Source organism: Apodemus sylvaticus, chromosome 2 (assembly GCF_947179515.1).
Source record: "Apodemus sylvaticus chromosome 2, mApoSyl1.1, whole genome shotgun sequence".
In the NCBI taxonomy this organism is placed as follows: domain Eukaryota; kingdom Metazoa; phylum Chordata; class Mammalia; order Rodentia; family Muridae; genus Apodemus; species Apodemus sylvaticus.
Window position 1 is genome coordinate 56,236,365 of NC_067473.1, and position 22,869 is coordinate 56,259,233.

Sequence of the window (22,869 nt, forward strand, 5' to 3'; positions counted from 1 at the left end):
GGAAACATGTTTTAGACTTGTGAGAAACTATTAATTATTCAAGTCATGCTTCATAAATATTTCACAGTGGGTTTGCACGGGAAATCAAAGTCTGAATTATTTGCCAGCTTTTCACTTGGCTCCGTGAAGGAACAGACTAGCAGGGAGAGGGAGAAGGCGCCTTCCCAGCATGGAGACCTCCTGGGACAGAGCTGGTGATGGGCCAGGAGTGTTGATCTGGGCCTTTTGTAGCTTTGACATTCGGGGGACTAACCCACACATCAGAGCCTGGTTTGATATGTGGAGAGAAACTGAGGGGGACCCAAGTTTGTCTCTGAAGCAGGAGAGACAGGCAGAAAGTAAAGCCTGTGAGAGTCCTGAATGAAAGACTGCAAAACACAGACAACTGGTGTGTGTGTGTGTGTGTGTGTCCTGAACTGTGGAGTCACCAGTATGCTCAGACTCACAGAGGCACCAGTATCTGTAGGTAACCCATAGGTCATTATAATAGCAAAACTCTGCCCCTCATCTGTGAAGATTTGAGCCCCTAAAATCCAAGAAACTAGGTGGAGAGCTCAAGGTTACAGAGCAGGTGTGAGAAAGCCCAAACGACCCCCTCAAAGCCTGTGAAATGAGACATGAAAGCCCCACAGTGGGCTCTGGGTTAGGCTTGTAAACTTCCTCCCTGCCCCAGATGGCTTCTGCCCTTGGAAGTGTATCACTTTCTAATAAATGGTCCCTGCTTCTGCAGCTATTCACATCTGTGCAACTCTTGGTTCCAGGACACAAGGCTCTGGTGACCCCTGTGGATACTTGCTAGCATTCCCTAGCCTTGGCACCAGGAAGCTCTCAGCAGCCCTCGGAGCTCTAGAAGTCCCCAGAGGAACTTGAGGAAACCTATGCCAAGACCCCTCAGGAATGAGCTTTCTAGGTGGTGCTTACAAAGTGACCTCTCCCACAGGCCACCAAGCTGAAGGGAAGGCAATGGGGGCTCCAGGCCACTCAGAAGCACGATTAGAAGGTGTGTCTGTCTTTTCCCTTTTTACTCTACAGGACTCTTGGGGACTCCTGTTTTTTATACTCACCCCGATTTTACCCCTAAGTAAATATGGGATAAAGGCAGGGGTTGGGGTTTGCTGTTTTTCCTCCCTGAATAGCTACCCTAGAGGACGTGTAACATTAGGCCATTCCCTTAGAAGTTCCCTTAAACTATGAAAGTGACATAGTGCTTGCTTTGTAGCATCTACTGTTCATCATTCCCTGTGGCCTCTCTCCTCCTACTTTCCTCCTCTTCCCATCTCTTTTCCCTCCTCCCTTCTATCTTTTGGGAGGAGTCCACAGGGTCGGTTTTATGCTTGATGCTAAGGAAAGTACCTGTCAGGCAAGCACCACATGGAAGCCAGAGTCCAACCTGGATACACCCTGCCCTCCCATTGCTTCTTTGAAACTTTCTCTAAATACCCCCGTTTAAGGACAACTTGTATCATGGCAGACACAATACCTGGGTTTCCTTGGGTGAGGAAACCCTGGCAAACAGTTAAAAGGAGGTTCTCAGTAGAAGAGAAGGAAGAAGAACCAGGCAAAGGAGGGAGGGTTTCTAATGTCAGCCATGTGGGGTCTTTAGAAGCTCTAAAGTGGAAAGTGGAAGGATCAAGGCCAGGAGATTCTGCCTCTTCCCCGGCTGTGAGTCGGGCAGCTTTGCAGCTCTACAAGGTTCTATTGGGAAGGATACTGGTGTGGAGGGATGAGAGGTGGGGGCAGGGTGTGAACAGGGGAAATGGAAGGGGTCCTGTGGGTGCAGTTAGGATCAGGACAGGTGAGAAGCGAGCTAAGAAGGTCACGAGAGGGTAGTGGGTAGACCAGAAAAGATGGCAGGCTGCCCATGATAGGATGAGTGTAAGTGGGGACGGTGGTGGGGAGCCATGGCAGACAGGAGTGAGGGTAGCTAACACAGAAAATGGCAGCACATGGGATGGAGATGATCTTCACCATACCGTGAGAGAGGTACAGGAATCATTTCCACATACAAATGAAGAAACTGAGGCACAGAAAAGCTAACCAGCTTGTCTGAGTTCTCCAAATCGGAAAGTGGCCGAGTTTAGGCAACGTTCCCAGGGGTTACCATGCTGCTTGGCCACACAGAAGATTCTGGGACCCAAGCGCCAAAGCAGCTTTCCTGAAGCCATACAAGGAGGCACAAAAGCTGAATCTAGGGCTTTGAGACATCAAGGCTCTCCTCTGACCCTGTTCACAAGGGGCTCCCCTGAATGTAGGTGGTGGGGTAGAAGCTGTGCTCTGCAATGATGGCCCTATAGTTTGCTGTGGCCCGCACCCAGTCAGACCTTTGGCATCCAGGACTCACCATGAAGTAATAGAGCTGTGAGGAGCGGGCCATGAACTCAGGCCGGCACACGGCCACACAGATCTCCACAAAGCCGGCGTGCTGGCTGGGCTTGGCCTCTCCCATCTCACACACGATCCTATAGGGAGAAAGGAGGTGACTCATGATCCATAGGTCTTCCAGCCGTGGCTTAGACCCACAGCAGGGCCCAGAGACGGAAGCTGGCCTGCGTGGGCTCAACAAGTGAGCATATACCTGGTTATATACCAGTTTATCTATTTGCATATGTAAATACATTTTTTTAAGAGGCCAGGGTAAAACATAGCTACACACTGTTCTAAGTACCAGCTTGGACTTAACAATGTTCTCTGGTGCTTCACCTAGGATCTGCATACGTAACTGCACTTTCTTCTTCCTAACAGCTTTGTAATATTGCGTACATGTTTAACCCACCATGAATGTCATAATCGTGCTATGGATGGGCTTGTAAATATTCTGACTTTTTTCCTGCTTCCAAAAAACCCAGCCAAATGTGCCAGCATACACATACCTGTGAATCATGTGTTTCTTAGAACAGCCTTCTCAGGAGGGGAATACACTGGATTTAACGGTTTGCTCACATAGCGCCCAGTAAGTTTCCCCAAAGCTGTACCGATTTGCGTTTGTATCAGTGGTCCATTGTTTTAGTTAAGACTAAACAGCCAAAATCTTTTGAAAATTTTTTTCCCAAATACTATAGAAAAGATCTCATTTCCAGTCCAGTGATTGCTGCAGAGAACACACACGTTCACACGTCTTTTTCTAATCGTCTTCCTTTAACCTCTCTGCTAAAGCTCTCTCTCTATTATGTTATGCTGACCAATTGTCTTTTGTGAAACCTTAATTAGGCATAGTCACATTTATTTGTTGTAAATGTTGCAATTATTTTCCTCCTGACTCTCAACTTATCTGTTTTTTAACTTGGTTTTTAGTGTGTTCTGCTGCATTAGCATTAGGAAGTATCTATCTGGCCAAACAGACTAATTTTTACTTTTGTGTTTCTAGGTTGTGTCCTGTAGAGTTTTTTTGTTTTTCTGGTTTTTTTTTTTTTTTGTTTGGAACTTTTTTCTGTTTTGTTTTGTTATTGTTTTATTTATTTGTTTGTTTGTTTGTTTATGATGCTGAGGATCAAATCCAGGGCCTCGCACATGTCACACAATCCCATCACTGAGCCATAACCCCAACACTGTTGTTTCTGTCTTATGTTTCTCAAAGAGAACTGCAGAGGAAATGCCTCATAATGTGTGTGTGTGTGTGTGTGTGTGTGTCTTTCAAGCATAATAAAATAAAAAAAATAAATATTTAGTGTCAGGAAAAAGAAGAAAAGGAGTAGTTTTTCTTGTGTAAAATTAATTAGAGGCAGTATTCTGCTTGGTCTCCTGTGTGCTAGTGTGATACCTTGACTGTGTGCCTGTCTGCTGTCCGTACTTGTCTGAGGCAGTAGATGAACTGTAAAGCCATAACTGGCAAGATTCCAGCTTTACGGTAGTATGAAAGGAAAGTATAAGTCTGTAGACTATTGTCTACAATCTTGTACTTTGAGTTATGTCTAGAATCTTGTACTTTGAATTTTGATCTTTTCTTGAACTAGCTACATGTCCTATGATCCCTTCTGTGAGGCTGGCCCATGGCAGAAAGCTTCAGGTCCCTGTGAACTGGGAGCTACAGGAAGAAGCAACATTGGTATCCAGTTAGGAATAGGCAACACATTTTTATCTCATGCTGTTTACAACTTATGAAAGTTATAACAAGACATAATGCCAAGGGCTGAGAACACAGCTCAGCAGTAGAACACTTGCTTAGCATGCACACATCCCTGGATTCAGTCTACACCCTGTCCAAAAGAGATGTAAAGTTGAGGAACATCTGTACAAGGAACCTTTTAAATTGATACATTCTCCATTTCTATCATTGCTTCTGAATTTTTCCCATTATAAATAAAGCTGAAATAAACATTCTTAAGTGTGAATTTTGCAGTCTGGTTGTTTAGGGAATGTTCTAGAAGCATTGACTAATGACTGTGGAGCATATTAGCTAGTCCAGTGGCTCTCCACCTGTGAGTCACAACCCCTTTCAGGGTTCAAATGATCATTTCCCAGGGATCTCCTATGACCATCAGAAAACAGATATTCACATTATGATTCACAAAAGTAGCACAATTACATTTATGAAGTAGCAATGAAAATAATTTTATGGTTGGGGGTCACAACATAAGAAATTGTATTAAAGGGTCATGGGAAGATTGAGAACCACCCAACTAGACTAAATGGAGTGCGATACTGGAAACAAGGGGTCAACCACCACTGAGTTATATCTCCAGCTTCCTTTTTCTGTTCTTTCTCCTTCTTGTTTTTGGGACAGTCACATTAATCTGCCTAGGCTGGCCTTAAACTCACCCACTCTAGCCGAGACAGGATTTGAACATGAGACTCTCCTGCCTCAGCCTCCCAAGTAGCTGGAATTACAGACCTGTATTTAAAGTGCCACCTGAAACCTTTTTTTTTTTTTCTGTTTCTCTTTTTAATACTTTTGGGAGAGGGAGTAGGGGAGAAAGGGAGAGAGGGAGGAAGCACAATGTAGGTGTGTGTGGGATGCACGTGTGTGAGCCTGCGGGTGGATATGCCTGTGCACACAGGGCGGAGCAGGGTGGTGGCGGTTCCACTCCATCTCATCTTACCGTGGGAATTAGAAGCTTATCCCTTCAGCTAGGTGAGATCCTGGGAATCTTCCATCTCTTTCCCCAGGGTACACCTGAGGCTTCCAGCTAAGACTTTAAATCCATGTGTCTTAATAGTTTGTCCCAGTTTCCTTCCCACCACAGGTAAACAAGCCAGTAGCATCTGGTGCATACTTTTATTTTTGGTTTAGTTTTTAATTGAGATAGCATCTCATGTCTAGAGTCGAACTCACCAGGCTATTGAGGAGGACCTTGAACTTCTGACCTTCCTGTCTGTGCCCATCTAGTCCTGGGATCCGCACCTGCTTGGTTCAGTGCTGGGGATTGAAGTTAGGGCTTCCTGCAAGCTAGGCACGCCCTCTACCCAGTGAGCTCAATCTTGGGCCTCTGGAACATTAACTTTTAAAAGGTGTTCTCTGTTGCTTTCGTTTGCATTTCATTGCTCTGATGAGTTTTTGGTTCTTTGTGCATCTCGTGCGTTATACATTCATGCTCTTTGCTCCTTTTGTGATAACTGTCTTTTATTTATAAAGCCTCTTTATCTGTTAAGAAGAAGGTATCTATTACCTGTGACCGGGTGTAGCCCTATCCCCAACGTTCGTTCATTTTTATTTTTCTAACACTGATTTCTGCTGTATACGTTTTTAAGTTGAATGTGCTCAAAGCCCCTAATCTTTCCTTTATGAATTATTTTTCTGCTTCTGCTTCCCTTTCATGAAATCAAATGAATTCACACCTGCATTTTCTTCTAATCTTTCCATTTCATTTTTGTTCTCCTAACTCTTTAATCTACCTGAAATTTATTTGGGTGTTTAATGTGAACTCAGGATCTGACGTTACTCTTTTCCTGGTATCAACTAGAGTCATTTACTGAAGGATCTCGCCTTTCCTTGTTGATTTGAACTGTCACCTTCATCACACACTAAGTTCTTACATGTCAGGATTCTTGCCCCGAGCATCCTATCTCACTCCATGGATCTGACTGATACGGCAACACTTTAATCATCTGGCTTTATAGTAACACTGACTGGTCCATGGTGTGTGTGTTGGGGGGGGGGGGAGGGATGCTAAGCTTTCCCCACACCATGCTGGAGCAGCAACTGTTGGCTCTGTTTTGACTTCAGAAAATTGTAGGAGCCACAGATAGATGCTCGGGTCACTGAGTGATGGTAGCTGAGAGGGATGGTTCTAAGTCAGAGTGAAACCGTTAGCATCCCACCTGCTACCGGGGCCATAGAGATTTCCTGATGGCCATCGGGAGGAGTGGCACGTGGAGCACCCATGTGATTCTGCATCACTGGGTCTAGCAAGCACAATAGCAAGGCACTGCCAGACCCGAGGAGGCTGTGCCAGCAACCCTCATCTAATGCTCACAGGACGGACGATAGGCGACGCGGTCTGGCATACAGCCTCTGCCGGGATGCCAATGTGGTGCGATTGTGTCTGCTGGGCTGGAAAGGAGTGTTTACTCATTTACCAGATGTGGTTCAGCACATCTCCCCCACTAGGTGGGTTAGGGGTCAAGGTCGTCTGTTGGATGACCTTTCTCCAAGAGAAGAATTAGCCAGAGAATGCTCAGGCCTGGGAATAAGTTTGGGATTTCATTTTCAGCCTCCTCAGAGGAGAGCCCAGGGCTTGCGTCCCCTGGGAAAGCTCACGGAGAGTTAGAGACAATAGAGAGAATTGAACTCAAACTCCCCAGCAGATTTTAATTTTGCTCTTTCTCACCTGTGTCCCACGAGGCCAGCAGCCATGTTCCCCCTCTCCCTGTTATTCCCACCCTTGTCTACGGCTCCCTAGTATGGCATCTCAGTATCTCAGTAATACTGACGGCAGAGAGCTGACCCCATAGACACGCTAAAATGTTGTATTAGATTTAGAGTCCTTCCCCAGGATATCTCATTATGTGTATGAAAACACTCTATGTATGAAAAACACTCTATGTATGAAAAAAATCCCCACTTCAAAACACTGCATGTCTCAGTTATTGAGATAAAGGGCGTTTCAAGCATTCATTCGGGTCATCTCTTCCCTGCCCCTTGGGCTGCCTCCACCTCCCAGGTAGCTCTCACTTACTGTTCTGCCGGGATGTAGCCGTCCACCAAGGGGCTACATTCCACACCAGCCACTTTCACGTATGAAGCAATGTCACGGAATTCCAGGCCCAAGTTCTCCCCTCGGATGGTGACTTTGGTGCCCCCTTCTCGAGGGCCTGTCACTGGGATGATCTGCAGGGAGAAGAAGGGGTCATCCTTCAGGTCTCGTGAAGTATCACCACCTACTGAAGAGGTTGGAGTGGGCGTGGCTCTTTATGGTTCTGTGTATAGTTCCTCCAGCAGGTCCAGGAAGCATCTGGCTATCAGTGGGTGGCATCCTTAGGTAAAGAGTGTGTTTCTCTGTGGTCCTGAGAGCCATGATCAAAGCCCCTGGTCTATCATCTCATCTCATGGAAGAAGAGAAGATAACTGCTGTGTTACTGAATACTCCAGAGAAAACCAGGAGAGATTTCTTGCCCACCCAGAACCACATGTATCAAGGACCATCCCACCCAGTTTCAAGAGGACGTGTCCATGCTGTGTTATTTATTTTCACTGAAATCTCAAGGCACCTTCTCACATTTCCTTCTTGACAATCACTATTCAGGTCCAGTTTCCCATCCTTCCTGCAGCGCTTCCTCCTCTCTTGAACCACAGTCTCCTAAAGCAAGCATCTCTCCAGTATCCCTTGCAAGCCTTATCAATGGCAGCAGGCTCTTGCAGCCAAGCCAAACTACTGATCTCTCTTCAGAACATTCGGCATACCATTTACCTCCCTTGGCTTCTCATGGAAGTGGTTTTAATTCAGACTTTACCCTGGTATGCTGGTCAAAGCAATTATCTCTAGAGATGCTACCATGGATGGTAAAACTCATAATTAGAATGTAGGAATTTGGCAACCAGGACTTGGCTTTGACTTGATCTTGAGGTAGGGGCTGTGGACAGTGAAAGTCCACATTATTACTTCCCACAGTAAAGCCCTCTTCTTCTCCTGGTTCTCAGAGCACCTACAACCTGTAGTGATGTCTGCATGAGAGATTCCAAATGGCAGGAGTCTCTAGTTCTTTCCAGAATGCCCCACTATCCCATTCAGCAAAGTTTGCATATGGGGCAGTCCTGCATAGCTGGTAAAATTAGAGAACCAAAGGCATTGGACTGGGCTATCCATGGTGCAGCTGGGGGGGGAGGGGCTTACTTACTGAAGATTAGCAACTTTTTTCTTCTTATGTATCCCTTTGGAACTGCACATGCTCATAAGTAAGCATTTATGTACTGTGTGGGTTTACAGGAGCATATTCCCATTAGAGTGGAAATCAGTCTTATTGGAAAAACAGGCCCATTTCTGTTCACGTTAGGTGGCAGATGTGTGGAAGGCAAGGAAAGGGTGCTGAGGCTCTCCCCCAGTGCTTGTCCAGATGGTGGGCCCCAGTGCATCCCTAGCACCTGGCAGGGGGGCCTGCACAGAGTTGCAGCCCTAGCTTGTCATCTTGTAAGAGGGATTTTATCTCTGAACCAGTCTGAGGTCCCCTAGAAGGCTGATACCAGGTTGGAGGCAGTTAAGTAGCCCCCACCATGGTGCGATTTGTTTAATTTGTCACCTCTTTCTTGTGATTTTCTTGGATTCAGGCCAAGGAGAAAGCAAATCCAGCTGATAGGTTTCAATGCACTGAGTCACTATGCAGCACAGCCCCAGGGAGGGCTTAGCTGTTAGCAGCCTGAGAGTAGTGGTTCCCACAGAGAAGGTGCGGGTTTGTTAATGGACTGGGAAGGATAGGGGTGTGGGAAAGTAGGCTGAAGGTCATTTACCCCCCCCCCCCAACCCAGTCCCTCAGCCTGGAAGTCACCACAGAGAACAGTGAAGTGGGGGCCTGAAGGAAGTCCCAGTTCTGATATCAGCATCACCAGGAATGCTGAGGATGGAGAGATGAAGACAAGGAATGCATTCTGAAGGCCACCCTCAGCTGGCTGAAGAGGATTCCCTCATAAAAGTCAAGACCCCAGTGGCACATTTTGCAAGAGCAGTATATGCCCTGCCACTGTGGTGGAAGAGAACATGAATTCAAGACTCAGGAGATTTGGGAGGCAATACTGTTTTCTTTACACTTTGGTTATTGTAAAGCCACAGCTCTGACAATAGTCTCTACCTGGGAAAGGAAGATAATAACCCTGACCTTCACAGCTCTGAAGGGTCTAATTATGTTCACTCCCAACCCCGCCAATTCATAAGTGGAAGTTCTAACTAATCTCATGACTTAGTCATTTTTCTTGTTGCTATGACCAAATATCTGAAAAACAACTTAAAGAGAGATAGAGGATTTATTTTGGCTCATGGTAAAGGGGCGGGGGTTAGATAGATCTCAGTGGAGAAGGCATTGCACAGGGCTTGGTCCCTGTCAGCAAGAGCACGTGGCAGCTGCTTGCTGTATGGTATTATGCATGAAGCAGAGAATACAGACAGAAGTTGGGCTCCAACCCCCAGCGCTTACCCCCAGCTTAGTTAAACCTCCTAAAAGTTCTACGATCTCCTAAAACATATTAACCACCCCACCTGGAGACCAAGTGTCCAAACACGCAAGCCTGTGAAAGACATTTTATATTCAAACTACAATATTCCAGTTCTGCAGATATGACTTTAGGTAGAGGTAAGTCTTTACAAAGGCCATTAAGCATAAAGGAAGTAATTAAGATGTCCTCGTGTGATCATGGTGTTATAAATGGGTCATTTGGAGACACATATCGAGGACAACATGAAATGGGGGCAGCTGATGTCTCACCAGTTCCTCCACAGCCTCCAAAAGCAACCAATCTTGCTAACACCTTGATCTTGGACTTCTGCCTCCAGCATAGTGAGAGTTTAAGCTATGTTTTATGATGCTTGGTTATAAAACTTCCATAGCCTAATATAACAGGGCTTCTGTGCTGACTAACCAGGGATATGAAGGGACTGTGCAAACTCCAAAGCATTATACATACATACATACAGTCTAGGGTCATGATCATCATGGCTTAATATGGGCCTGGTATATTAGCCCATGTACCAGGTGCTAGTGTGTCCTCCTGATTTACAAATGCAGATACAGCTGTTTTCCCCATCTGTATCCTCTATAGCTGAGAGGTATTGAACACCTATTGTGTACTAAGCCCTGTTCCTTGGGGTTACAGCAGGATTTTATATATATATATGTGTGTGTGTGTGTGTGTGTGTGTGTGTGTGATGGATCCTTATGTTGGAGAATATTTATGTATTAAATATTTAGGAGAAGAGCAAAGATCTCCAGTCTGGTAGAAAATACCTTAGAGGGACTCATTGTCAGAAGTATGGAGTGGGAACAGGAGACAGACCTGTCTATGTAAATCCCAGGGCAGCAGCTCCCTTGTTTAGACACTTTTGGTAGTGATTTTAATCAGAATGGTGATGAGCAAAAAGGAGGTGGGGGAAGTTGATGAGCTTCCCAAGAGTGCGACAAAGGAAGCACAATGCCTTCAAGTCAATTCCGGGAACTCCCCGTGACACAGGAGACTCCTGCACAGATGAGGCATGCTAACAGAGCCCTGCACAGACTCTCCTTTGTCCTGAATACTTTGCTCTGCTCTGCTTTTCTCTACTCTTCAGTTAGACTCATGAACTGCATTCAGATATACTTTTACAGCTTAGGCCTTATTGGGGCATGTACCGGTGTCTCTCTGCTACGACTTCCTGCTGCTGCCCAGAGCTGGGCTCTACCCCTAGACCAAGTGCGTCCATAATTGTTGGCCAACTTTTAGTGATGCTACTAGTGATGAAGCTTCACAGTCTTGCTACTGAGATGTCTGGCCAGGAGGAAGGGAGATGGAGAAAGGAAGGGAGGAATAAGACTCTAACAGATAATGGGGCCCTTTTCTGTCTCCAAACTTCCTAGGTGAGGGAAGTTCTCTGAACCAAGCCTAAGCTTCCAGAAGAAGCTGCAGAGGAGACTGAGGCTATGGCTGGCTAGTCAGAGCATCTAAGCCTACCTGATGACCACAGAGGGTGTCCAACAGCATAGCTAGGCGCTATCTTGAGAGGCCTAGGATCTGGCAAGATATAAAGTAGCTCTGCAGCCTGAAGTGGGCTATATGTGGGACGGTGGCTTACCTCTGTGATCCGAGGGTTGGTGCACTTGCTGTTGGCTCCTGACAGTTCCAGCCACCGGCTCTCATGGGCAGGGCAGTGCTGGCGCAGGGTACACTGGCCTGGGCTCTGACACCAGCCGCACTCGAAATCCGGGTCAGCCTTGAGGCACAGCCCACAGCTCTCACGCATGGCCCCACACTTGTAGAGGTAAACTTTGGAAGACAAGGACAAGAGGTGTTTTGGGATGGGGGCGGGCTGAAAGTGGCCAAAGGGAAACTGCAATAGTCCATTTGGTCTCAGTCATCCTTCCCAACAAGCTCCACCCACTCTTCCCCACTCCTGGGAGCCACCCCAGGGCAGAGGCCAGGGTCAAAAAGTTACAGGCAAAAGCAGATGGAAGCAAGCAAGCGAGATCTGGAAGGAAAGGCTCAAAGCCCAAGGGAGAGTGACAGCTGCTGGGAGGTAGAGTCAAGATGACAGCGAAGGCATTTTCCCAGGAATGTAGTGTTGCTCTGCCCTCTCCTTCCCTCCCTTATCTCTCTCCCACCCTTCCCTGCTTTCTCCACCAGCCCTGGCCTCTTCACACCTTTATTCTGAGCTGGGTTGTCAATGTTGAAGTGTCCATTCCACACGACTGTCAACTCCACTGGTAGGTTGTTGATTTCCATCCCTTCATAGGAATACTGCAGGAATAATACAGAGGGGGCAAGGGAAGAGCAGAGAAAAACCCGTTGCAGAGATCTCTATGGAGACCTGAATGCTTAGCCAAGAGCACACAGGGTTAAGGGCTAGCCAAAGCTGTGCCTATTCATGAACATACATACACATGTGTATGGTCAGATGGAGGGGCAGAGATGATACTGCAGAAAGTGGGGCTGGGTCTCTATAGAATACCTTGCTGGTAACACATCTGTGCAGCAATCTATCTGTGCAACAGTGTATCTGCAAAGCAACAGATCTGTGTAATAGTGCATGTGTGGGTACTGGTTCAAGAAACAGACCACAACAGTCAGACAGAGAGTAGTAACTGGTCAATGTGCTGAAAATAAGTGATAATGAATGTTTTGGCCCAAATGGAACGTGGTTATCAACTCCTGTGTCCAGGGAGACCCCACTAAGGCCAGGGAACCCCACCAAGGCTGGGGAACATAAGAGAACGTGGAAAGAATGTAAGAGCCAAAGACTGGAGAGGAGTGCTGTGAAATGCTTCTTCTGAACAAGATGTAGCTGCCACACTCATGAACTTATAGCAGCTGTGGCTACCTGCACAAGACATGCAGAAGTTCAAATCAGTCTACTTGTAGTAGGGGTGGATGAGGAACTCATAAGGCCTCACCAACTGAGGAGCAACCAGCAGGGGGATTGTTCTTCTTTGGGGGTATGGCCACTAGTAAGTTGCCCTTATTCCAGTATATAGTTCTATACTCATGCATATATGGATGAGTAAAAGAACTTACTTAAGAATAGAAGAGGAGGAGGAGAAGGAAAAAAAGGAGGAGGGAAGTGTGTGTATGTGTGTGTGTTTGTGTGTGTGTAGTACTGGGAGAGTAGGAAAAAAAACTAGGAGAGGTGGTATGATCATATTGTATGGACTTCTTAAAAGGGAAACACAGAAACAGATTGGATAAACTGCTAATTCCATGAGTCTCAAGGAGGGGGTTGTAGGCAGGAATTTAGTTCAGGAAAGGGCCCTGTTCTGTCTTGACTGCCCAGGGAACTCTGGTCAACGGATTCTGTCAAGTTGCAACTCTACAGGGAAATAACTCTTTATATCAGAAAATGTTCAGTGTAGGTCTGGAATGAGAGAGCGCTGAGCACAGGCAGAGAGGGTGAGTAGCAGTGAGTAAGAAGGGGTGATGCTCAAAGGGAAGGGATGGCGGGGGATACGAGAGAAGAGGATCCCATAAAAGCTTTAGGGAAGGGAAGGAAATCCTATGCCCTCACCCTGTCCCTCTTGCCACCAGGGCAAGCCTAGGAATCTGAGAAAGATTTCAAATGCACTCACAAGCCCAGCTTCCCACCACACTGTTGCCCCATTATCCTGAAATGATGGAGGATACCCTTGCATCGGGGTTATCATTCAGATCTACTGCCTGTTCTTCTCAGAAGGTACTGCTCTGAGCAAGGGTGGGTCCTGAGTAAGATGGTGGGAAGAGGTGCTGACTTGGGGATGCTGGGTGTAGCAAGAAGGTTCCATGCATGACAGCCCCTGCTCTCCTTCCAACTGCAGTTACTGGTCAGTGAAGAGAGAGGCGGAGACAAAGGGAGCTTAGTTTGTCATGGGCAGCACTGCTTACCACCTGCCTGGTGCTTTTCTTTCTATACCAGCAGACTTCCCTGCCACTGCGGGTAGGATGCAAGTATGGATGCTTTCTGTATAGGACAAGATGAGAACTGACTTTTTGTTGAAAAGATTCATCCACTGGGCTTGGTTAGAATTCAGACTGGCAAATCCAATGGGCCCTTTCAGCCTAGAGCTGAAATTTAGAGGGTGTAGACTGGTGTGTGTGTGTGTGTGTGTATGTGTGTGTGTGTGTGTGTGTGTGTATAAATGAGATGGTGGAATCTGTCCCTTCTCTAAGCTAGCTACAGCACTTCCAGAGAGCCACAGATAATAGACATCTCCATGGCTGGAGTCCAGGCCTCTATCACTGGGCTGGGCAAGAATAGATCTGCTACTTGTAGAAGCTTCTAAAGTCCAGGGAATTCATGCCAAGTCTTCCAGTTACAGAATATCACTCGTGAGTGTGTTGGAGACTCTACACAACATAAGAAGCCACATGTGTGGTCAAGCTTCTTTAGGTTCTACCCTAGCATTCAAAAGCCTGAGCTCCCTCCTTCCCAGAAGCCTTGCCAGAAACATTTGGCCTTTCCCCTAACAGAATGGATGGATAAGGAGAGGATCCCAGCACAGTGTTCATATTCTCACTCAGCAGACCTGTGACTGACACCTGCTGGGTACAGAGATGAAAGCAAAGGTTCCTTGCCCTGAAGGATACAGTCATGTCCCAGATTCTGAGAAATATACTGAAGAGCCCTCAGTAGATGTCTGAAACCTCAGCTAGGGTCTAACTCTCTGCTCTTCTTAGTTTGCACATACAAATCAAAGATGTACAATTCAGTCACAATATGAGATTAATAACAATAACTATAAAAGAATAATTACAACATATTGCAAAGCTATGTGCATGTTCCCATCATCCCTCTTCTCTAACAAGCTGATAATGTTGTAACAGTCAACATGATAACCAAGAGCCTACTAGGTGACCTATGTATTTAATCCAACCAGAGACAGGATCTCTGTAAGTACCGGGACAGCCTGGTCTACATAGTAGGTTTTAGGTCAGTCGAGACTGCATAATGAAAACCTGTCTCAAGAAAAAATACTAAAAATGAAAAACAACATGATAAACAAATTGTTAAGTACCCAACAGGCAGCTAGTATATATAGGATGGATATACTGGATAAAGACACAGTCCATTTCCTGCTATGCAGGAAAAGACATAGGGTCCCATCAAAAACTTACTTCTATAATATTTTACTTAATAGGTTTTTTTTTCACTGTGGTTGATTATGGATAACTATGAAAAGTAAAATTGGAGGTGGGGGAAGGCAACTTAATCAACTTTCCAGTACTGAACTGGAAGGTAATCAACTCAAAATAGTACCAGGAAGTCCCTGAAATTGACTAGATTCATTGGGCCCCTCCTTCTCAGAGTAAGCAATAAAGCTACAAAGAAGACTCTCAGACAAGCCAGGCTGCAAAGACTCTCAGACACAGACAGCTGCATGGAAGAAGCAGAAACCAGCAGAACTGCTTCAAAGAGGTTTAGAGAAACTTCATGCAAGTGCTACAGACACTCCAACCTGCTGAGCTGACTGCAGGCTGTGCAGTGTGCCCTCGGTTCCCAGCTTTTGAAGAAGTCATGTGTGCTGGGGTTGCATTAGTGACACAGCTTTCCTTGAGCCATTTCTGTCCCTGTGAGTAATCTCTCACCCTTATTCCTGTAAGTAACCCCAATAAAACTCATTGGCTCTCTAAGTTTGATTTTGGTGGTGTCCATACATTCATCTGTCATGGGATCCCTATCTGGAGTAAGGAGACATGTATGTTGTATCTCCCCAGAAAAAAAGTTTTGTAACACAACACCAGGTCACCCCAAGTTATCTTACTCTAACCACATGGAGTAGACTAAGGATTTCTCATTAGAACGAGGAGTGAGGGGCAAATCCCAGGGCTCTAGCCTAGAAGTGGATAATTCCATTGTCTGGAGATGGGGGTGCTTTCAAAGAGTTTCTTCGCCTGTGCTTCTGATGTTGACCAAAGAATAATAAACCTACCAGCGGTATGGAGTCAGGGGCTTCCCAGAGGAGGGAGGAGATGACTTCCCTTTAGTGAGAGAAAGCAGTGGGGTACTTGCTGACTTCCCTCCCATTCTCCTCTTCCCCATTCCATCCCTCTGTTTCCTTGTGAGCCTATAGTCCCCAGTGTGGTAAGATGATTAAGGTCTCAGCCTCCCCACTGGGGGACCCTGGGTAGAGCCATCTGGTCCACCGAAGATGGTACATCTGGCCACACTGGACATCCACAGACTTGAACTTTGGAAGGTTGCTAGGGTGGCTAAGTCAGGCCTGAAGCTAAGCTTCTGTTCCTCAAGCCGACCCTAGCCAGGACCTAATATGGGAAGAGCAGGTACTGGCTGGAATGGATTTAGCCAGTATCAGTGAAGTCTTCGTGGCCCACTCAGGGTGACCCAGGAAGGAATATACAAGAAATTCTTACTATGCATGCATGAGAGTGTCTGTGTATGCAAACATGATTACATGTTAATATGTATGTGTATGTATAATATGTATGTGTATGTATGTATATATGTATGTCTCAATACACATACATACATAAAGGGGGAAGGGGAGAGAGGAGAGATAGAGATAAATAGAGAGAGAGAGAGAGAGAGAGAGAGAGAGAGAGAGAACACAAGTAAATGACCAAAGTAGTTTGTGTCCCTCATTTGGAAAATAGGAATTAAGAAACATCACACACCTTAGATGACTGTCATGTGGCCTGAAGAAATTACATACAGAGCTCCTAGCACAGCGTCTGTCACCTGCTCAAAGCCCCGAAGAATGCTGAGTGTTTTGATCTGAGTCTGTACACCTGGGGACGCTCTGTGAAACTCTATTTGTACTTCCTGTGTTTATGTTTATGAGGAATAATAATAGCAGGCACGAACCGAGTGCTTCCGTGCCAGACACTTGGGTACATATGGAGCTGTGTGCACATGAGACTGCTTATGTGTTCTGCTGAGTGCACATGTCTGTGTGCATTTGCCTTTTGAAGAAAATTGAAAAACAAAAGCTTCCGTGGATCAAATACACTGGGCAATGCCTTTTCTTTCTCTCTTCTATTTTCTGAGGTTGCAACTGGGAAATACTGTAGACATCATTAACCCCAGGTGCCCCCACCAGTCCTGAGCCTCTGGGGTAGTCGCTGTGTTCTGCAGACCTGCCCTTTCTAGGTGACCTGCATCTATATGGGACACATAGGGCACAGTAGGAACTCTCTGTGTGTCCCCAAGCTGGGCAGCCTGGACTATCCCCCTGACCTCCCTCCCTCTGCTCCACTTAGCATTTATATAGCTCTGTGTAATCAGAAGGCAGTTCATCTGTACAAAGTTCAGGGCTGCACAGGACACAGAATGCAGAAAGCAGGAGAGGTTGCAGGCTCCTGAAGGCCAGGAGGTTAAGTGTCTCAATCAAGGCTGGTGTACCTCCATCTCTCTAGTGATGACTTCTTTATCCCCTTGGGGTTGTAAGGCATGGAAGACCTCTACATGGAGTTATTCTCGTCTCTTAACAGAACTCTCTTGTCCCAAGTGCTGAGAGTTTCTGCTAAGGACTTGGGTTATTTGAATAAGCAAGCCCCCAAAGCACTTGAATACAGCAGAAGTTGGTTGGGGCACTGTGTCTATTTCCAGGGCTCTGACTGGCTTCATGGCCTCCTTCCCTCTCTGACCAGCACTGCGGTGGGCTGGTGCCCTTTGCAGCCCACTCATGCTCGTGACCGCCAGCCTGAGAGGAGGTGGCAGACTCTATTATTAGCAGCACTTGACATTTTCCTGGAGCCTTGGTCTAAAGTAGGCCACGCATCCCTACAGCGGCTCTTCTAGTGGCTGCCTGCAACCATCCCTCTGCTCCTCCCACTGTCCCCAGGAGCTACAGCTGCTGCACCCCAGGCCTGTCCCCCAAACAGTGAGTCTGGAAGTAGCCCATCTGCCTTAATCTGCCAGATTAAGGAAACTACATGGCATCCTGACTGAGATCAACATTATCCTGGTATCTATCTGATCTCCCCATGCCCCTGCCCTCCCAAAGATGCTCTTGGGGAAAGTCAGGGCTGAGCTTCATGAACTTTAGGATTCCAGGGGATCTAGTAGGGATAGGGGACTTCTCTTGAATCTGTTTTAAAGTTACCACTCCTACTGTCTTAGTGCCTGAGACTTAAAATGCTCCTGTCACTAGGGTTGTTAAAGTAAAAAAGGCTATGTGGGCAGAGGTGGCTGAGGTTGTATGAGAGTTCTGATGCCCCAGAGCTAGCTGAAACTAGACAGGACTGAGGACAGAGCAGCAGGAGCCTCTGCAACCCCCAAAGGGACTGACACTGTCCTTGGTGGTTGGTCAAAGCCTTTGCTTCTTTATTCAGCCAGCTACAAGACTCCACATTCTCCAGAAGTAGATCTGAAAGCACCTGGGGCCAAGAGCTCAGGAGCATAGAGGTCTGGGCCTGCACCAGAAGCACTACGTGTTCCACTAAGGGGCCTGGAGCACTGCGTTTCCAGATGAAAGGGTCACCATGGAGGAGTGTGTCACCTTTTGAATCCTTAAACACTGGAATTAAGAATCAGACCGATGAGAGAGACACCCTTACTGTCATGTACTATGCCCATTTACAGGGACTGGGCACCAGCATCAAGCACTCACAGGACACCATGGAAGAGAGAGGGGACAATGCTATAGTGACCCCTTTGTACTCTTTTCTTAGGCACCCCTAGTGTCAACCTCGCATACGGAGACTCTCCTGTGACTACCAAGAGCTCACTGGGCACATGGCCCTTGGACTATAGTGAAGGACACAGCAATTAGACCTTTCGAGGACATGGTAATCCAGGCTGCTTTGGGTCCAGCACTGAAGAGAGCAAGCCACTGGTCTAAACCAGCTTCTTGGAAGGTCAGTTAATCTCCAGGGCACAGAGGAAGGTTTGACTGGGGCTTTATAAGATCAGGTTAGGCTATGCATGGGGTCCCAAGGGCATCATATGACATTTGTGACCCTCTCTCTGTTACTAAGGTTACAGATTCTCTCCTCACTCCAGACTTTTCCTCATACTCTGGGGCAGCTTCTCCCAGGAAGACAGGCTGTTTTCTCTGTGACTTGAAATCTCACTGTATCTGTGGACTCCAATGGAGAATCCCATCTTCCCCTTTCTTCTTGTTTGGGGGAGAATTACTTGAGCCAAAGCCTTGGGGCTGATTTACTTGACCTCAAGATATTTGCGGACACAGCTAGCAGGGTTAGAACACTGCAGAAATCTGAAAAATAATCTAGCTGACGATAGAAACAAGAGAAGTGTCCCCACCCCCACCCCAAGAATCTATGGGAACAGACCAGTCCCTGCATGGCTGAGTGACACAGAGCAGGCATATGAGTTTCTCTGAGCCCCATTTCTTCCCAGACTACTTCCTAAAGGAAAAGTAGGGGTGTTCCTATGCAGTTCTTTGTGTGGGACTCTCTCAGCCTCCAGTTACACTCTCACATAAAGCCACTGTGTTTACCTACTCAATAGCAACTAGATGTGCGTTTGGGAGACAGCGTGACACCGAAGAGGACTCCAAAGCCAGCCAGCCTCTATTTGCCACACTGTGACCTTGAGTTAAGTCAGTATCCTTTGGGCAGGGGCAGGTTGCCTGGCAGCAAACAGAACCTCAGTGTCAGGGCTTCGATTTGCTTTCAGGTGCCCTGCTAAGACTTGCCCACACATCTAATTTTATATTTCTTACAGTTTGACACTAAACAAGGTACCCAAATTGCATCAATCTCAGCTCTTCAAACCTGGATCTGCACCCCCAACCTGGGCCTTTATATTCTTTCCCTCCCTCTCCTCCTCTTTTTTTTTTCTACCTCTTATATGTTTTCTTTTATGTCTTTTGAGACAGGGTTTCATTCTGTAGCCCACATTAGGCTCAGACTTGTGGTCGTCATCCTGTACCAATCTCTCAAATGCTGGGGTTATAGGCACAGGTACTACACCTGACTCCTGCTTCTCTTTTGTGCACTGACGATCCATATGGTTTTTCATTGCTGGAAAGCATCATAGGCCCCTAAGTCCTTAACCCAACATCAGCTGGTTTTAAGCATCTAGGTGATGAGAAGGGAGCCCAGATGAGTGAAAGAGAGCAGAGCCAGGGCTTAAAGGCAAAGTGTAAAGGAAAGGAATAAACTGGGTGGGAAGGGGCACACAGTCAGGGGCATAGTTCCCTAAGGATCCAGTGGGCAGCCATTGGCAGCCTGGAGGCTGCTGACTCCCACTGGCAGAACTTGACCTTAACTATGGAGATTGTAAACCCTGGGCAGGGGCCATCTGATCCAAGCCAACTCCCACCCCAACAACGGTGCTTAATGCTGTTACTCGAACTGTCTCCATGCATTCTTTGCTAAAACACAGCTTTTGTGTAGGATTAAAGGCAGTGTTGGGCTTTTCTGGGCTTGAATGTAACACTTAGGTCAGGCTGGGTGAGAAGGAAGAACCTAAGTCATCCTTCTAGAGCATTACATCTACCCACAGACAGGGCTCCAGAACCCTACACTGGTCCAACAGTGTATCTTGGGAAGGTGACCCTGATCATACAATGGCTACAGAGTTCATAGTTTGTGGATTTTTTTGGTATCCATCAAACCAGGGACTGGATTGGACAGACAAAGAGTAGGAATAGAAAAAGGATTTTGGTGGGCAGGGAGCTCAGGGATTTATGGTATAATATGCCCAGTAGAGCAGAGCTGATGATGGGGCTCATTGGGGCCCATAGTAACAGAGGCAGGAGGGTAACTCACGGAGGTGTTCTGACACTGCACACTGGAGCTGTTGAAGCGCAGGGCAGGTACCCTCTGCTCGATGCCCTGGATGTTCAAGATGCACTCGTAGCCTCTCTGTCCCGACTGAGGCTGTGGGAGGTTCTTAGCTTTCAGAGTGATGGGCTTGATCACCTCTACCGGAACCAGGATCTTGTCCACTCGCAGCAGCTGGGGGCAGTCCTGGGGACAGAAGGCATGGCTCAGCTTCAGCATGTAGGACACCAAAAAGACAGCGACCTCTGCAAACATTATACAGATGCCGACCTTTGTTTTGTTGTAGCCAGTTCCCCAGATGGCCACATGCCCACATTAGGGAAGGAGTAGGGACGAGAAGTCTCAAGTCTTAGTGTCACCATTCTGAGGCCACTCCTCTTGGAGTTTATCCTTGGCCTCTTCAGGTTAATTTCAATGCCAGTTTATACCACCCAAGATGCTCTAACGGGCTTGTGGTCCCCTCCCAACTCCTTTCCTTCCTTGGCAGAGACTGACCCTGCTTCCTGGGCATCCTGCTCCTCTAGGGACTGATGGTATCTTTGCCTGCCAAGTTCCAGGCAGCCAGGAGTGAGGACAGATTGGCCATATGGGGAGATACACATGGAGGCAACAGCCTGAGCCTCAGCTCTGTCCATAGAACTCAAATCTGGAACACAGCTGGGGAAACAGAGAGGGCCTCTAGCATGTGGGCTGAGTGTGGTGCATGGAAATATTCTAAAGTAGTATTCAGTGGATTTTTCAGTCTAGAAACTTCTGAGTAAGTGCCGAGGATGGTTGAAACTGAGAAAATGGCACTCAGAGCAGATATACAGTGTTCCTCTTTGATGCCTGCAACTGCACTGTTAGCCCTGGGAGCGCAGAGAGCCATTGCTGTGGAGGGAGTGAATTATGGGGCCCCTTTCTTTTGAGATACTTAGCACTAACTTGAGAGGCCAGGATGGGCTTACAGGATAATAGAGTCAGAATATGATATGGTGGGTACTCTGCTTTTTGCCAGGAAGTTCCCACTATCCCCAGGTTCCTCCCTCTGTCCAGGAAATATCAAACTAGATGACTTTTGAGCAGGCTGACCATAGAAAGCCTGTCCTTTCTTGGGATGTTCAGACACAGTGATGGTCTCCATGGAGTGATTTTGATTAAACAAACCATGGGGGAAGGGTACTAGAGGGATCTTATAGAGAACTGGAAGCTGTCTCTCAAAGCAAATGAGCCTCTGATTCTTTATGTCATTGAGAGCTACCCCAGGATGACACTGAGATTTTGATCCTATACGTCTCTATACTGAGATTCAACATCCCCTTGTCTATTAGATAGGAATTGGGTATCTTGAGAAGAATGGGGAGCAGCCTACACTGATATCCCATCCTTCAGATGTCCCCCCAAATAACTGAGGACAGAAACTTAGATCCTTGTATGCTATCTTCACAGTAGCATCAATGACAATAGCTGAGAGGCAGAAGCATCCTAAATGTCTGTAGATGGATGAAAGTATCTATCTATCTATCTATCTATCTATCTATCTATCTATCTATCTATCTATCTATCTATCTATCTATCTATCTATCTATCTGTCTATCTATCCCTATGTCTATCTCTATCATTAATATCTATATCTAAATATACTCACACAATGGAATAGTATCCACTCTTAAACAAGGTGAAAATTCTGACCCACACAACAACACTGCTTAACAGTGAAGATATTATGCTAAGTGAAATTAGCTAGCCCCACAATGACAAATTCTGCATGACTCTATGTGCACAGGGCAGCTAGATAGAGTAGTCATATTTCAAGACATAAAGGAGAATGATGATATTTAAAATAAGGGGAAAAGGAATGTTGCTCTATGGAGAGAGCTTTAGCTGGGGACTGTGGGCTTGGATATACAGTGTAATTGTACATATCTGTACCCGTGAAATAGGTTAGAATAGTCTTTTCACGTGTGTGTTTCACTACCATTAAAACCAACCAGCCAGAAAACCTAAAGCATAGAGGAGTGGCAAGGTCTCAGGGCATTCAGAGACTAGAGGTGAGGACAAACTACAGCCTTGATCTTTCTCTTACAGGAGGGCCTAAGGTGTTGAAGAGGTGGGTATCTAGGAACTATGAGGCACCCACAGAGTGAGTCTTAGAGGTTCCATTTCTGTGTATTCCCTGACTCTATCTATCTGGTTCCACATGATATGACAAGATGTGAATGTGGTATTCATAGGCAAGAGGGATGGGTCCTTGGAGAGATTCATGCTTAGACTGAATAGGAGGTGTGTAGGCCGGGAAGACTATGTGCCAGTCCTTGGGGAGTGTAGACCTATCTACTCCTAAGTCTGGACTGTCATCCCTGCAGAGATCTGGGCCTGTGCTCACACTTGGTAAGAGAGTCAGGGTACACTGATACCTCTCACCTCCATACCCTAAGCAAATGTTGCTTTCCATGATCAGTCCCAGGGAGCCTGGAATTCCATAATCCTCTGAACAATCTGACTAACCCCTGCCTAAAGTAGAAACTGAATCAGGGTTAGGGAAAAAAAGAACTCAATGTCATAGATGGGCAGACAGCTAAAGAAACTAACTGCATGTA

At 46.6% G+C, this 22,869-nt stretch overlaps 1 protein-coding gene across 1 annotated transcript in view; it reads right to left on the bottom strand.

Annotated features, from left to right (window-relative positions):
- Window positions 1–22,869, bottom strand: part of Plxna4 (plexin A4) — a 440,362-nt gene that overhangs the window by 56,713 nt on the left and 360,780 nt on the right. The window contains exons 10-14 of the mRNA XM_052173399.1: window positions 20,276–20,476; window positions 11,752–11,848; window positions 11,187–11,377; window positions 7,113–7,264; window positions 2,342–2,459 (exon numbers count right to left, since the gene is read on the bottom strand). Of these exons, the coding sequence (XP_052029359.1) occupies window positions 2,342–2,459; window positions 7,113–7,264; window positions 11,187–11,377; window positions 11,752–11,848; window positions 20,276–20,476 (759 nt within the window). The remainder of the gene's footprint in view (window positions 1–2,341; window positions 2,460–7,112; window positions 7,265–11,186; window positions 11,378–11,751; window positions 11,849–20,275; window positions 20,477–22,869) is intronic.